Genomic DNA, 17,797 nt, shown 5'->3' with positions numbered 1-17,797 from the left:
ATGTAGTTAATTTCTCTTGGCATGTTGATTAGGATATTTTCTCACTTCAATTATTCATTTTAACAACATTATTTATAGGATCCTATTGACCCGTAGAAAAACTTGAGGCTTTCCAATAAAGTTCTCCAGAAATAGAGGCTATTTTGGAAGGTAGTTATTTTCCATCACTGGAAAGTTTTTGGGTCTAGGTAAATAATTACATGGTAAATGTTAAGAGTTCAAGTTTCATATGGATAGCTTGACTAGAAGACTTCTGAAGTACTTTTCCACCTCTGAGTTATTATGATTCCTTATATTTATGAGACTAGCACCAATTAATAATGCAACCTCTGGAGGATAGTCAATTAAGAGTCCTTCATGTTATAAAACTTAGGTGCTCCTGATGTAATTTCTGGGAGAAGGCAATGGCATCCCACTCCAGTACTCTTGCCTGGAAAATTCCATGGACGGAGGAGCCTGGTAGGCTGTAGTCCATGGGGTCGCGAAGAGTCGGACATGACTGAGTGACTTCCTGTTCACTTTTCACTTTCATGCATTGGAGAAGGAAATGGCGACCCACTCCAGTGTCCTTGCCTGGAGAATCCCAGGGATGGGGGAGCTTGGCGGGCTGCCATCTATGGGGTCGCACAGAGTCGGACACGACTGAAGCAACTTCGCAGTAGCAGTAGCAGATTAATTTTTACAACATACATTTCAACATATCTTATTTTCTTTTTATAAAAATATGTAAACAAACAACTTTAGAAAATAATTTAAATCCTAATTAGCCTAGGTACTATGAAATAATACCAAACTTAAAACTCCCTTTGGAAGTAACATTTGGCTATCTACAGGTGAAATTAGTATGACTAAATTGTGACTCATTTTATTACAGAATTAAAAATATTTCAATATAAACTCTTTAACTGCTATCTTATAATTAATTCTTTTATAGTTCACAAAGACATTTAGAAGAATATGTTGAAAGCTCAGTCATATGGTGCAACCAAACTTCTAGGGAGGCTGGAATCCTTTAAAAATCCCCAATTTATTTTAATATTCTTTAAAAAATGTAAAGGAACTTACCCTGGTGCATAGTTGCATATGAAAAGTGCTGCATGTTTAATACGTCCAATTCTTGAACATGGAGTAACAGCACAACCAACTTTGTAAGACCTGTCCCAAACAAGCTAAAATAAAAATTTCAAAGAAAACATAAAATTTAATTGTAAACATTTACTCTGCCATAGTATAATCAATAGTATACTCAATACACATAGAACTTTAACCAAGCCAATTCAAGGAATATGAACTATTCTTCATTTGGCTGCAGGCAGAAAATTATCATGAATTTAGTTAAGCATTTACAAAACTGTGATTAGAGAAACATTTCAATAGGTTCTACCAATACTGTATTCTTAGGATAAAAAGTCTGAGAAAAACTGATCCAGAATAAGGAAGAATTAATTTTCAACATTTTGTTAAATCTGAGAGTTCCAGGTTATTGGCAGAGAGGAAGAGGGAAATGAGAAGAGAAAAAGCCTTGGAAGAATGGAAGTCGTGAATAGAAAGAAGAAAAAGAGGGGACAGTAAGATTTAGAAGAGAAGGAAAAGAAATACAAGAGCAGAAAGTAATTGAATGTTGCAGAATTTTCTTTTATTTTATTGAGGAAATTCTATTATAAAGTAAAACAAAGTCTGGGCTTTTCATTTAAAAAAATGAGTAAAAGAGCTGGTTCCTATAGAATAATTTCTTGTAAGACAGGTCTTGGAATGAAAATAGGGGAATTAAAGATATTCCAGAAAATAATTCCTGAATGTCTTTAATTGTCCCGATACTGTTAAGTGAAGAAAGAAAAAAATTGTTTTGTTAACCTCTGTGGGACAGAAAGAAACCATTTTTTTTCCTTTTCTCTATAACTCTTAGCGATTTAAAAAGTGTGTGACTCCAAAAGAAATAGAGCAATGCATTAAAAGAATAGAGAAAAGAATGTCAGCAGCAGTTGAAGTTAAGTCAAATGCAGAAGATGAAAGTGTCTAGGAAACTAGATTTAAGGAGGAAAAAATACAGAGGAGTAGGTCAGGGAGGAGACTTGGTTAGTTTACTCAAAGCACTGAAGTTATATAAAGGAGTTTAGCTTTGACATGAGTAAGATAATAGAGAGCCTCTCATTTTCTAGAAGAAAGAACTGATCAAAGATTTTTTTGAAACATAATTCACTCGATGGAACAGAAAGACACTAGTTCAACATGAAAAAATTCCAAAATTTTAAGTTCTACATCAGAATCGACTGATTGAAAAAATAATCATCTTTTAAATGAGCTTAGAAGTTAATTCAATAGTTTCTTGATTCCTGATACAAATATTTATTGAAGACCTAATTCTTTGGAAGGAATGATGCTAAAGCTGAAACTCCAGTACTTTGGCCACCTCATGCGAAGAGTTGACTCATTGGAAAAGACTCTGATGCTGGGAGGGATTGGGGGCAGGAGGAGAAGGGGATGACAGAGGATGAGATGGCTGGATGGCATCACTGACTCGATGAACCTAAGTCTGAGTTAACTCTGGGAGCTGGTGTTGGACAGGGAGGTCTGGCATGCTGCGACTCATGGGGTCACAAAGAGTTGGACACGACTGAATGACTGAACTGAACTGAAATAATGTCATGTTTATGTGTCGAGAATACATGGATGAGAAGACAAGGTCCCTGCCCTTTGCATAGTATTAGATTCATACATTAGTGATTATGAAAAATGTAATGTGTAAAATAATAAACATATGCACAAATAAAAAGTGGTTCAGTATTCTTGGAGTACAAGGGTGAATCGTTAGGTATGAGGCAGGAAAATAATACTATGTTTTTGCAATTAAAATGATTTAATACATACATATACCATAGAATGTATACATAAACTAGAACTAATTTTTATTTACTGTTTACTTCCTTTTCCAGCATGCGCTATTTTAGAAAGGTACCTTTCATCTTTGGGTATAGAGATTAGATTTACTATATTTAAAGGAATGCTTTAATTGTATGGTTCAAGCAAATAGAAGAAATTATGAACATTCAGAAGATCTAGGACTGATCAGAATTTTGATTCTATTAGAGGAAGTAATTTTATCATTTGAATTTATTTATAAAATTGAAGCAATCAATAAAAACTTAGTAGTAAAGCAATTAAGGAGTCTATTGAATTAATAATATAAAATTAGATACCTGTAGATAGTTAGAACAGTTATCAGAGCAACTGTTCTTTTCAAAATTGTACTTTTTCCTCTGTTGAAACCAACTTCTGATAGCAATACTTGCAGTAAATTCATTTTCAGGGCCGACCCATATATTTTCACCAATACCATTAAATTTAGGATGGGCCATATATAATTCTTCTAAATGAATATTACGCTCAAACACACATTTTTTCCCCCATGCTCTAGCAGTCCGTGACAAAGCTACATCCCAAGTCTGGAAAAAAATGCAAAAGGCAAAGAAAACAAAATAATAATAATGAAAGCTTTTTTTGTGCTCTAAATTATTTTCCTTGAATTCTCATATTTAGATTTAAGGAAAACAATTCTTATTTTGTGCCTATGAGTCTGATTTGTGGAGTTTATTAAGGAGGAAAAGTGTTTTGAGATAATTATAAATGAGACAACTATTTCCTGAGATCAAGGCCTATGCATATTTTGTAATTAGAAAGTCAGATTGTTAGATGATGCAAATGATTATAATATTCTTACCTGTAGTCTATTCAGAAAATGCATATTTTTAACCTCATGACTTTTATATATAATAATACAATAATTTAACATATTTAAGAACTATTTATTGAGCACAGATTATATGCAAACTGTTATACTTTGAGGAATAAAATGAAGTCAACATAAATTTTGTCCTCTAGTTGCTTATTGTTATTAGAACAACCTGGGGTAATACGTACATATATATATATATATACATATACATGTATATATAATTTTAACATATAGAGGTAGTTTGTAAACATTATACAAGAGGTACATGTAAAGCTTTATGGATGTTTCCAGAAATGTGAGAAAATGTCACAAGATGCTGCCATCTTCCATTTATGGAAACATCCAAAAATGTGTACTTCTGTCATATTTAGAGGCTTAGTATAATGTTCATTGTTTAGTTAAGGACAAGAACAACAACAACAAAAAAACACAAATAGAAAAATCAATAGTTCTAAAACCAACATGCTAAAAATGTACGTTACAGTATATTTGAAACTAAACATTTCTGAAAACATTACTAAGATTTCCTTAGAGTTTTCTTGGTTGGTTTCATAGTTTATAATATATTATAGAAAATAAATCAGGCTTTTAGTATATCCCCTCCCTTCCCACACTATTTTCTTTCCCAAAGGTGATCACTGTTAAAAATATGGCTTATGTACACATTTCTCCATCTCCACGTACAAACTATCCAAAATAAGATATGTTAGGGTATTTTAGATGAATATTTTATGATTTTTGTCCTTGCACGGTTTTAATCATACCACACACAATATTACTGGCCTGCCATATGCAGTTTTCACTCAGAGAGATTATTACTTATTAGCACAAATAGATCTACCTAACTTTTTAAAACTCTTCATGGTATTACATAGTGTGGCTAGGAGCATGTAATAAAGGTTATCATTCCACTATTGATGGCCCTTCTGATTCTCTCCCATTTACAAACAAAGCTCCATGGACCATCTTTCTACTACCTAATTTTGTATATTGGTTACACAACACATCATATGGTTACAGTGCACTAATCACTATTCTAAGTGGGTTTTTTCCTTCCATTCATATTGAGATATAATTGCCACACAGCTCTGTATAAACTTAAGGTGTATAGCATAATATATGGGCTTCCCTGGTGGTTCAGCTGGTAAAGAATCTGTCTGCAGCGTGGGAGACCTGGGTTGGATCCCTGCGTTGGGACAATACCCAGAACAAGGGAATGGCTACCCACACCAGGATTCTGGCCTGGAGAATTCTATGGACTGTATAGTCCATGGGGTCACAAAGAATCACATAATACATCATGAAATGATTACCACAAAAAGTTTAATGAACATCCATTACCTCATACAGATATAAAATAAAGAGAAAAAATATTTTTCCCTTGTGATGAGAACTCAGGATTTGTTCTTTTAACACTTTCAGATGACATCAGCAGTAGTAATTGTAGTAATCATTAGGACATTACATTCCTAGGATTTACTTATAACTGGAAGTTTGTACTTTTTTACCACTTTCATCCAATCCCTCCCCTCCCCTCGATAACCACAAATCTGATCTCTTTTTCCATCACTTTGGTATATATACACATATTTTTGAAGTATAATTGACATACAACATGTATCAGTTACTGGTGAACAACATAGTGGTTTGACATTTTCATACATTACAAAATGATCAGCGCAACAAGTCTAGGTACATTGTCTCTGTACAAAGACATTACATTACTATTGACTATATTTTCCATGTTGTACATTTAATTTCCCTTCCTCATATGTTTTGTCACTGTAAATTTGTTAATTGTCCTCACCTATTTCACTCATTCCTTGCCCTCCCCTCTGGCAATCAATCACCCATTTTTCTTTTTACCTGTGGGTTTTTTTTCTGTTTGATGGTTTGTTTGTTTCGTTTTCAAGACTCCACATATAAGTGAAATTGTATGGTATTTGTCTTTTTCTGTTTGACTTATTTCACTTTAGCGTAATACCTTCTAGGTCCATCCATGCTGTCGCAAATAGCAAGGATTCATTCTTTTTTTATGGCTGACTAATATTTCATTGTATATACCACATCTTCTCTATCCATTCATCTATCCATGGCCACTTAGGTTGCTTCCATTTCTTGGCTATTGTGAATAATGCTCCAATGAACATAGGAGTGTAGGTACCTTTTTGAATTAGTGTTTCCTTTTCTCACCCTTTGGAAAAATACCTAGGAGTGGAATTGCTGCCACTGGAATATTTACTGTCATGGTTCTATGATTCAACTTTTTTTTTTTTTTCAGATTCCACATATAAATGATACCATGCAATACTCGGGGCTTCCCTGGTGGCTCAGTGGTAAAGAATCTGCCTGCCAATGCAGGAGATGCAAGTTTGATCCCTGGGTCAGGAAGATATCCTGGAGAAGGACGTGACAACCCACTCTAGTATTCTTGCTGGGAAATCCTATGGACAGTGGAGCCTGGCAGGCTACAGTCCATGGGGGTCACAAAATGAGTCAGACACAACTGAGCAACTCAGTCAGTTCAGTTCAGTTGCTAAGTCGTGTCTGACTCTTTGTGACCCCGTGGACTGCAGCAAGCCAGGCCTCCCTGTCCATCACCAACTCCCGGAGTTTATTCAAACTAATGTCCATTGAGTCGGTGATGCCATCCAAGCATCTCATCCTCTTTCATCCCCTTCTCCTCCTTCAATCTTTCCCAGCATCATGGTCTTTTCAAATGAGTCAGCTCTTCATAACAGGGGGCCAAAGTATTAGAGTTTCAGCTTCAACATCAGTCCTTCCAATGAACATTCAGGACTGATTTCCTTTAGGATGGACAGGTTGGAGCTCCTTACAGTCCAAGGGACTCTCAAGAGTCTTCTCCAACACCATGGTTCAAAAGCATTAATTCTTCAGTGCTCAGCTTTCTTTATAGTCCAATTCACACATCTATACATATCTGACTTATACGTATCTGACTCATTTTGTGACCCCCATGGACTGGAAAAACCATAGCCTTGACTCGACGGACATTTGTTGGCAAAGTAATGTCTCTGCTTTATAACTATTCTTCCAAGGAGTAAGCATCTTTTTATTTCATGGCTGCAGTCACCATCTGTAGTGATTTTGGAGCCCCCAAAAATAAAGTCAGCCACTGTTTCCACTGTTTGCCATGAGGTGATGGGACCAGATGTCATGATCTTTGTTTTCTGAATGTTGAGCTTTAAGCCAACATTTTCACTCTCCTCTTTCACTTTCATCAAGAGGCTCTTTAGTTCTTCTTCACTTTCTGCCATAAGGGTGGTGTCATCTGCATATCTGAGGTTATTGATATTTCTCCCAGCAATCTTGATTTCAGCTTGTGGTTCATCCAGCCCAGCGCTTCTCATGATGTACTCTGCATATAAGTTAAATAAGCAGGGTGACAATATACAGCCTTGACGTACTCCTTTTCCTATGTGGAACCAATCTGTTGTTCCATGTGTAGTTCTGTTACTTCCTGACCTGCATACAGATTTCTCAAGAGGCAGGTCAGGTGGTCTGGTATTCTCATCTCTTTAAGAATTTTCTACAAATTATTGTGATCCATGCAGTCAAAGGCTGTGGCATAGTCAATAAATCAGAAACAGATGTTTTTCTGGGACTCTTGCTTTTTTGATGATCCAGCAGATGTTGGTAATTTGATATCTGGTTCCTCTGCCTTTTCTAAATCCAGCTTGAACATCGGGAAGTTCACGGTTCAACTAAACATCAACAAAATGTAATATCTGTCTTTATCTCGCATATTTCACTTAGGACAACGCCTTCAAGTTCCCTCCAAGTTGCTGTAAATGGCAGGATTTCCTTCTTTCTGATGGCTGAACTATAAGATTTCCCTTGTATGTATACATACTACTACTTCTTTGTTCACTCACTCATTGATGGACACCCAGGTTGTTTCCATATCTTCCCTATTGTGAATAATGCTGCAATGAACATAAGAGTGCATACATCTCTGTGATATTCTGTTGTCATTTCCTTTGGATGCAGCTACCTAAGTGTGGTATTGCTGGATCACACAGAACTTTGAAAAGCTTTTTTTCGAAGAACCTTCATACTGTTTTCCAAAATTGTTGCATGAATATACATTTCTACTAACAATGCACAAAGGTTCCCTTTTCTCCACATTCTCACAAACGTTTGTTTTCTCCTGTCCTTTTATTTATTTTATTGAAAGATATTGCTTTACAGAATTTTGTTGTTTTCTGTCAAATGTGAACATGAATCAGGCATAGGTATACATATATCCTCTCCCTTTTGAAACTCCCTCCCATTTCCCTCCCCATCCCACCCCTCTAGGTTGATACAGAGCCCCTGTTTGAGTTTCCTCAGCCATAGAGCAAATTCCCATTGGCTATCTATTTTACATATGGTAATGTAAGTCTCCATGTTACTCTTTCAATACATCTCACCCTCTCCTCCCCTCTCCACACGTCCATAAATTTATTCTCTATGTCTGCTTCTCCATTGCTTCCCTGTAAATAAATTCTTTAGGACTATTTTTCTAAATTCCATATATATGTGTTAGAATATGATATTTATCTTTCTCTTTCTGACTCACTTCACTCTGTATAATAGGTTCTAGATTCTGTGTTCCTTTTTATGGCTGAGTAATATTCCATTGTGTATATGTACCACAAGTTCTTTATCCATTCATCTGTCGATGGACATCTAGGTTGCTTCCATGTTCTAACTATTGTAAATAGTGCTACAGTGAACAGTGGGATACTTGTGTCTTTTTCAACTTTGGTTTCCTCAAGGTATATGCCTACAAGTGGGATTGCTGGATCATATGATGGTTTTATTCCTAGTTTTTTAAGGAATCTCCATACAATCTTCCATAGTGGCTGTATCAAGTTACTTTCCCACCAACAGCACAAGAGATTTCCCTTTTCTCCACACCCTCTCCAGAATTTATTTTTTGTAGACTTTTTGATGATTGCTGTTCTGACAGATGTGAGGTGATATCTCATTGTAGTTTTGATTTGCATTTCTCTAATAATGAGAGACATTGAACATCTTTTCATGTGTTTGTTAGCCATCTGTTTATCTTCTTTGGAGAAATGTCTGTTTAGGTCTTTTCCCCACTTTTGATTGGGTTGTTTTTCTGGCATTGAGTTGTATGAGCTGCTGGTATATTTTGGAAATTAATCTTTGGTCAGTTATTTCATTTGCTATTATTTTCTCCCATTCTGAGGGTTGTCTTTTCACCTTGCTTATAGTTTTCTTTGCTGTGCAAAAACTTTAAAGTTTAATCAGGTCCCACTTATTTACTTTTGTTTTTATTTCCGTTACTCTGGGAGGTGGGTCATAGAGAATCTTGCTTTGATTTATGTCATCGAGTGTTCTGCCTATGTTTTCCTCTAAGAGTTTTATAGTTTCTGGTCTTACATTTATATCTTTCATCCATTTTGAGGTTATTTTTGTGTATGGTGTTAGGAAGTATTCTAATTTCATTCTTTTACATGTAGCTGACCAGTTTTCCCAGCATCATTTATTGAAGAGGCTGTCTTTGCCCCATTGTATGTTCTTGCCTCCTTTGTCAAAAATACGGTACCCATAGGTGAAAGGGTTTATTTCTGGGCTTTCTATCTTGTTCCATTGGTCTATATTTCTGTTTTTGTGCCAGTACCATACTGTCTTGATGACTGTAGCTTTGTAGTATAATCTGAAGTCAGGAAGATTGATTCCTCCAGTTCCATTCTACTTTTACAAGACTGCTTTGGCTATTTGGGGGCGTTTCTGTTTCCATATGAATTGTGAAATTTTTTGTTCTAGTTCTGTGAAAAATGCCACTGATAATTTGATAGGGATCACATTGAATCTGTAGGTTGCATTTAGTAGGATAGTCATTTTCACAATATTGATTCTTCCTACCCAGGAACATGGAATATCTCCCCCTCTGTTTATGTCATCTTTGATTTCTTTCATTAGCGTCTTGTAATTTTCTGTGTACAGTTCTTTTATCTCCTTAGGTAACTTTATTCCTAGATATTTAATTCTTTTTGTTGTAATGGTGAATGGGATTGATAACTTAATTTCTCTTTCTGATTTTTCATTGTTATTATATAGAAATGCAAGTGATTTCTGTGTATTAATTTTGTATCCTGTAACTTTGCTAAATTCACTCATCAGCTCTAGTAACTTTCTGATACTATCTTTAGCGTTTTCTATGTACAGTATCATGTCATATGCAAATAGTGACAGCTTTACTTCTTTTCCAATCTGGATTCCTTTTATTTCTTTTTCTTCTCTGATTGATGTAGCTAGGCCTTCCACAACTATGTTGAATAATAGTGATGAAAGTGGACACTCTTGTCTTGTTCCTGATCTTAGGGGGAATGCTTTCAGTTTTTCACCATTGAGAATAATGTTTGCTGTAGACTGATCATATATGCCCTTTACTTCTTGAGGTAGATTCCTTCTATGGCCAGTTTTTGAAGAGTTTTAAACACAAATGGGTGCTGAATTTCATCAAAGGCTTTTTTTGGCATCTATTGAGATGATCATATGGTTTTTATCTTTCAATTTGTTAATATGGTGTATCACATTGGTTGATTTGTGTATATTGAAGAATACCTGCATTCCTGGAATAAACCCAACCTGATCATGGTGTATGAGTTTTTTGATGCATTGCTGAATTCTGTTTGCTAAAATTTTGTTGAGGGTTTTTGCATGTATGTTCATCAGTGATATTGGCTTGTAGTTTTCCTTTTTGTGTTGTCTTTGTCTGGTTTGGGTATTAGGGTGATGGTGGCTTCGTAGAATGAGTTTGGAAGTGTTCCTTCCTCTGCAATTTTTTGAAAGAGTTTAGAAGGCTAGGCATTAGCCCTTCTCTAAATGTTTGATAGAAGTCTGCTATGAAGGCATCTTGTCCAGGGCTTTTGGTTTTTGGGAGATTTTTTTTTTTTATCACAGCTTCAATTTCAGTTCCTGTAATTAGGTTGTTCATAATTTCTATTTCTTCCTGGTTTAGTCTTGGAAGATTGAAATTTTCTAAGAATCTGTGATTTCTTCCAGGTTATCCATTTTATTGCCATATAGTCATTGATAATAATCTCTTATAATCCTTTGTATTTCTGCATTGTCTGTTGTAACCTCTCCTTTTTTATTTCTAATTTTGTTGATTTGATTCTTCTCTCTTTTCTTGATGCATCTGGCTAAAGGCTTGTCAATTTTGTACATCTTCTCAAAAAAAACCCGCTTTTAGTTTTATTAATCTTTACTATTGTTTCTTTCTTTTTTATTTATTTCCGCTCAGACTTTATATGTTTCCTTCTACTAACTTTTTTGTTCTTCTTTTTCCAGTTGTTTTAGGTGTAAAGTTAGGTTGTCTATTCAACGTTTTTCTTGTTTCTTGAGGTAGCATTGTATTGCTATAAACTTCCCTCTTTGAACTACTTTTGCTGCATCCCATAGGTTTTTAGTTGTCATGTTTTCATTGTCATTTGTTTCTAGACATTTTTTGATTTCCCTTTTGATTTGCTCAGTAACCTGTTGGTTATTTATAAATGTGTTGTTTAATCTCCATGTGTTTCTATTTCTTACGGTTTTTCTCTTGTAATTGATATCCAGTCTCATAGCATTGTGGTCAGAGAAGATGCTTGATACAATTTCAATTTTCTTAAATTTACTGAGGTTTGATTTGTGACCCACGATATTGTCTACCCTAGAGACTGTTCCATGTGCACTTGAGAAGAAGGTGTATTCTTCTGCATTTGGATGGAATGTCCTGAAGGTAGCAATGAGATCCATCTCATTTAATGTATCATTTAAGACTTGTGTTTCCCTTTCAATTTTCTGTTTTGATAATCTGTCCACTGGTGTAAGTGGGATGTTAAAGTCTCCTACTATTATTGTGTTACCATCAATTTCTCCTTTTATGTCTGCTAAGTGTTTGTCTTACATATTGAGGTACTCCAATGTTGGGTGCCTACGTATTTACAATTGTTATGTCTTCCTCTTGGATTGATCCCTTGATCATTATTTAGTGTCCTTCCTTATTTCTTGTAAACTTCTTTTAAGATCTATTTTGTCTGATATGAGGATTGCTTTTTTTGCTTCCCATTTGCATGGAATATATTTTTCCATCCTATACCTTTCAGTCTATATGTGTCTTGAGGTCTGAGGGGCTTTTCTTGTAGACAGCATATATATGGCTCTTGTTTTTGCATCCATTCAGCCAGTCTGTGTCTCTTGGTTGGAGCATTAGTTGTTTACATTTAAAGTAATTATTGATATATATGTTCCTATTGCCATTTTCTTAATTGTTTGGGGTTGATTTTGTAGATCTTTTTTCTTCTCGTGTATTTCTTGACTATATAAGTCCCTTTAACATTTGTTGTAAAGCTGGTTTGGTGGTACTGAATTCTCTTAACTTTTGTTTGTCTGAAAAGCTTTGCTTTCTCCATCAATTTTGAATGAGATCCTTGCTGGGTACAGTAATCTTGGTTGTAGATTTTTCCCTTTCAGCACTTTAAATATATCCTGCCACTCCCTTCTGGCCTGCAGAGTTTCTGCTGAAAGATCAACTGTTAAGCGTATGGGGTTTCCCTTGTATGTTACCTGTTGCTTCTCCCTTGCTGCTTTTACTATTCTTCATGTTTAGTCTTTGTTAGTTTGATTAGTATGTGTCTTGGCATGTTTCTCCTTGGTTTTATCTTGTATGGGACTGTATGTGCCTCTTGGACTTGATGGACTATTTCCTTTCCCATGTTGGGAAAATTTTCAACTCTATCTCTTCAAAACTTGTCTCACACACTTCTCTTTTTTTTTTTTGAGAAAATTTTTGAAGAGATTAGAGTTGAAAATTTTCCCATACCCTTTCTTTTTCTCTTCTTCTCCTGGGACCCCTATAATTCAAATGTTGGTGACTTTGACATTGTCCCAGAGGTCTCTGAGACTATCCTCAGTTCTTTTTATTTTTTTTTACTTTATTTGATCGTTCTGCTTCAGATATTCTGCTGTTGATTTCTTTTACAGTATTTTTAATTTCAGTAATTGTGTTGTTTGTCTCTCTATCTCCTGTCTTTTTTGATGACAGACATTCTAACAGATACAACGTGATCTTTTGTTGTAGTTTTAATTTGCATTTCCTGGATAATTAGTCATGTTGAGGAACTTTTTATGTACCTGTTGGCTAAAGCTATAAAATTCTTAGAAGAAACAAAGGAGGAAAGTTTCATGACATTGGATTTGGCAATGATTTCTTAGATATGTCACCTAAAGTATAGGTAACATGATAAAAAATAAATGAATTAGTCTTCATTACAATTAAAAACTTTTGTGTATCAAAAGATACGATTAACAGAATGAAAAGACAAACTATGGGAAGGGAGAAAACAGTTGAAATTCATGTATTTTAAAAGATATTTTGTCTAGAATATATAAAAAATCCTCTCTCTATATATATATGGATATATACATATGTATATGTACCAAGGGAACATTTCACGCAAAGATGGGCTCGATAAAGGACAGAAATGGTATGGACCTAACAGAAGCAGAAGATATTAAGAAGAGGTGGAAAGAATACACAGAACTGTACAAAAGAGATCTTCACGACCAAGATATTCACGATGGTGTGATCACTCACCCTGAGCCAACATCCTGGAATGTGAAGTCAAGTGGGCCTTAGAAAGCATCACTACGAACAAAGCTAGTGGAGGTGATGGAATTTCAGTAGAGCTATTTCAAATCCTGAAAGATGATGCTGTGAAAGTGCTGCACTCAATATGCCAGCACATTTGGAAAACTCAGCAGTGGCCACAGGACTGGAAAAGGTCCGTTTTCATTCCAATCCCAAAGAAATGCAATGCCATAGAATGCTCAAACTACTGCACAATTGCACTCATCTCACACGCTAGTAAAGTCATGCTCAAAATTCTTCAAGCCAGGCTTCAGCAATACGTGAACCGTGAACTTCCAGGTGTTCAAGCTGGTTTTAGAAAAGGCAGAGGAACCAGAGATCAAACTGCCAACCTCTTCTGGGTCATGGACAAAGCAAGAGAGTTCCAGAAAAACATCTATTTCTGCTTTATTGACTATGCCAAAGCCTTGACTGTGTGGATCACAATAAACTGTGGAAAATTCTGAAAGAGATCGGCATACTAGACCACCTGACCTGTCTCTTGAGAAATCTGTATGCAGGTCAGGAAGCAACAGTTAGAACTGGGCATGAAACAACAGACTGGTTCCAAATAGGAAAAGGAGTACATCAAGGCTGTATATTGTCACCCTGCTTATTTAACTTATATGCAGAGTACATCATGAGAAACGCTGGGCTGGAAGAAGCACAAGCTGGAATCAAGATTGCCGGGAGAAATATCAATAACCTCAGATATGCAGATGACACCACCCTTATGACAGAAAGTGAAGAGGAACTCAAAAGCCTCTTGATGAAAGTGAAAGAGGAGAGTGAAAATGTTGGCTTAAAGCTCAACATTCAGAAAATGAAGATCACGGCATCTGGTCCCACCACTTCATGGGAAATAGATGGGGAAACAGTGGAAACAGTGTCAGACTTTTTTTTGGGGGGGGGGTCCAAAATCACTGCAGATGGTGACTGCAGCCGTGAAATTCAAAGACCCTTACTCCTTGGAAGGAAAGTTATGACCAACCTAGATAGCATATTGAAAAGCAGACATTCCTTTGCCAACAAAGGTCTGTCTAGTCAAGGCTATGGTTTTTCCAGTAGTCATGTATGGATGTGAGAGTTGGACTGTGAAGAAAGCTGAGTGCCAAAGAATTGCTGCTTTTGAACTGTGGTGTTGGAGAAGACTCTTGAGAGTCCCTTGGACTGCAAGGAGATCCAACCAGTTCATCCTAAAGGAGATCAGCCCTGGGTGTTCTTTGGAAGCAATGATGCTGAAGCTGAAACTCCAGTACTTTGGCCACCTCATGCGAAAAGTTGACTCATTTGAAAAGACTCTGATGCTGGGAGGGATTCAGGGGAGGAGGAGAAGGGGACAACAGAGGATGAGATGGCTGGATGGCATCACTGACTCGATGGGCATAAGTTTGCGTGAACTCCAGGAGTTGGTGATGGACAAGGAGGCCCGGCGTGCTGCAATTCATGGGGTCACAAAGAGTTGGACACAACTGAGGGACTGAACTGAACTGAACTGATATATATGTATATAATATATAAAGACGTCTACATATGTAAAGAATAAGGATGTTCAACCTAACATCATTAGGAAAATGCAAGTCAAAACCATAATGACACCACTTCACACCCCTTAAGAACTAAAAAATACTCAGAAAACAAGTGTCAGCAAAAATTTGGAGAAATTGAAACCCTGTGTACTGTCAGCAAAAATTTGGAGAAATTGAAACCTTGTGTACTGCTAGTGGAAATGTGTAGCTACTATGAGAAAGAGAATACAAGTTCTTCAAAATTAAACAGAATTTCTACCTGTTTTGGCAATTCCATTTCTGGGTATATAATCAATAGAAGTGAAAGCAGGGTATTGAAGAGATATTTATTCACATACCTATGTTCACAGTAGCATTATCCACAATAGCCAAAAGGTGGAAGAAATTCAAGTGTCCATCGACAGATGAATGGGTAAATGAAATATCATATATCCATAAAGTAAAATATTATTCAGCCTTTAAAAGGATGGAAATTCTGACACATGCTAAAGCATGAACCCTGAAGACATGCTAAGTGAAACAAGACAATCTCAAAGAGAAACACTTCAGATTCTTAGATGACATACCTGGAGTAGTCAAAGTTTCAAGACAGAAAAGCAAAATGGTAGTTGCCAGTAGCAAGAAAGGGATGGGAAGTTAGTGTTTAATTGGTGCAGTTTCAGCTGGGGAGGATGAAAATGTTCTGGAGATGAATAGTGGTACTGATTGCACAGCACTGTAAATGTATATACAAATGTACATTTTAAAATGGTTAAAACCATGTATTTTGTATTATGTATATTTTATAATTAAAGAAACCAATAAAATTTTTGAGTTTAAATACAAGCTAGAGCAAAACTACTAGGTTACAGCAACAGCATGGACATGGGCAGTAGACCTCAGAATTTGTGTGTTGTAGTATCTTTTTAATATTTGGAAGGAAGTCATAGATGTTGCTTAACTTTGGACTTTATAAAGTATATACACTAAAATGTTGAGCATAACCATTGAAAATAAAATGTATGATTTCCAAACGTGTCAAGGCAAAGTTCTAAGTAGAACATACTATTATGATAGACTATATTATTTACAGGTTATTATTTATATCCTAGTAAAATCCATGGGAAAAACAGATATCAACTTTTAGAAAGAACAGAAGGATAAAATTTAGACTGGGGCTTTAAACTGTACCCAAAACACTATTCCTTCAAAAATGTTCACATATGAAGATATATACTGTAGGGACACAAATTAGTCTCTATGCTTTATGTTTGAAATAAAATTTTAGAGATTAAGAATACAAAACCTATTAAAAGTTGTATTAAAATATTTTGCAGTTATTCATTATCAGGAGGAAGGCCAATCTTCAAACTTGAAGGAAATAAAATTAATCACAAAATGTGAAAGGGTGAAAAATACATATATATCACTCTCAAATATTCTCAAATTCTAACTAAATTCAAAAGATAAAAACTTTACCTTCAGGAGATACAATGCTAGTGTATTTCTTTAAGAAAATAAATAAAGAGAAGAAGAAAGTTAATGGAAAAGGTAAAGAAAATGAACAAGAAAGAAAAAATATGTCCAATCAAAAGAAGGCTTTAAAATTAACATTAAGGGAAAGTTCCCTTTTTATAATTGATTAGTTTATCAAGGGGTTGAAATTTCCCAGTCAGTCAGATGTGGTGAAAACAGAATAATTCTACACTTCTAATCTTTGCTTAATTAATTAATTAATTTGCTCTAATCTTTGGCACTGTCCTTCAATAGAGTACTTGGTATGTATCGTACACATGGCAGAAAAGAATTCTTTTTCACATGCCTACAGAACTGATCCAGAAGGGAGAAAAGACTTACATCTAGGAAGACAGTCCTTGCAATACTTACAATGTCAATTGGAAGCTCCTAATTGCCCTATAGTTACTCAATTAATTGTGCATTCCTTTTCAATGACATGAAGATGCCACAGCACCAAAGGAAAAGCTAATGAGATATTATAAATAAATAGGGGGAAAATGCAACAGAGAAGCAAGAACTTAAGAATGCAAAATCAGGTCTGGTCTAGGAAGAGGTGAATGAAACACCCTCTGGAGAGCAAAATTGAGGCTGGATACCAAAAAACTCAATAGCCATGATAAAAAATATTTCGAAAAGGCAAAATTAGTGTGAAAACATCCATAATAAAACTTCAAAATTTTAAGTAAAAATTAAATGTCCTCACCCTTGCACACGTGCCTCCCCCCGTTCAAGCTTAAAGATCCTGGCTTTGTTTAAATCGATACGCTTTTTATCAAGAGTACCTTTGCACTGACTTTAAATTAAAAAACAATACTGCATTAAACGATCATTTTCTCGAATGGAAAGCTCCCTTAAATCTTGCACCCCAGGCGAGGAGCTCTACTCACCCTAGTCCCAGCCCTGTGCAAACCAACAAGTGACAAGTATGCGTTAGAGTGAGAGTGGTTTTCATTTCTTGAACGTGTAAACTTTACGTGTATTTTTAAATCCAAACTCTTAAGTGCGGTTCCCCACAACCTTCAGCAGAGCAGTGGCCCAAACTCTGCGGCTGAGGGGGCGCGTCCTGACAGGGGTCGTCGGAGGTTTAGGCAACCGCCTTAGGGCCTCACCATGAAGCGCAAGTTAGCCCCTCGGGGCAAGACGTTGCCCCGGAGCTCATTGTGGAGGTTCACGTACTCATTGATAAACGTTACGTCCTCCTCGTCTGGCAAAAGATGCGCTTTCAAACCGGAACCCAGCAGTAGCAGCCAGAACTCACACAGCCACACCTTCCAAATGCCCGTCTGTGTCAAAGGAAACCACTGGGCGTACCACTCCACGGAGGAGGGCAGGGCCTCCATACTCCACCTGCCGCGGACAGGCCAGTGCGCACGCGCAGGCTCGCCCCGG

At 36.2% G+C, this 17,797-nt stretch overlaps 1 protein-coding gene across 1 annotated transcript in view; it reads right to left on the bottom strand.

Moving 5' to 3' along the window:
- The window catches only part of GLIPR1L2 (GLIPR1 like 2), a gene marked incomplete at its 3' end in the record, with an annotated part of 35,925 nt that extends 18,177 nt beyond the window's left edge, over positions 1-17,748 (bottom strand). The window contains exons 1-3 of the mRNA XM_052641408.1: positions 17,518-17,748; positions 3,198-3,443; positions 1,066-1,169 (exon numbers count right to left, since the gene is read on the bottom strand). Of these exons, the coding sequence (XP_052497368.1) occupies positions 1,066-1,169; positions 3,198-3,443; positions 17,518-17,748 (581 nt within the window). The remainder of the gene's footprint in view (positions 1-1,065; positions 1,170-3,197; positions 3,444-17,517) is intronic.
- Positions 17,749-17,797: the final 49 nt, after the last annotated feature.

The sequence above is a fragment of the Budorcas taxicolor genome, chromosome 5 (genome assembly GCF_023091745.1).
Source record: "Budorcas taxicolor isolate Tak-1 chromosome 5, Takin1.1, whole genome shotgun sequence".
NCBI classification, from domain to species: Eukaryota; Metazoa; Chordata; class Mammalia; order Artiodactyla; family Bovidae; genus Budorcas; species Budorcas taxicolor.
The sequence above is the reverse complement of the archived record's forward strand: the minus strand, read 5'-3'. Positions and strand labels throughout refer to the sequence as shown.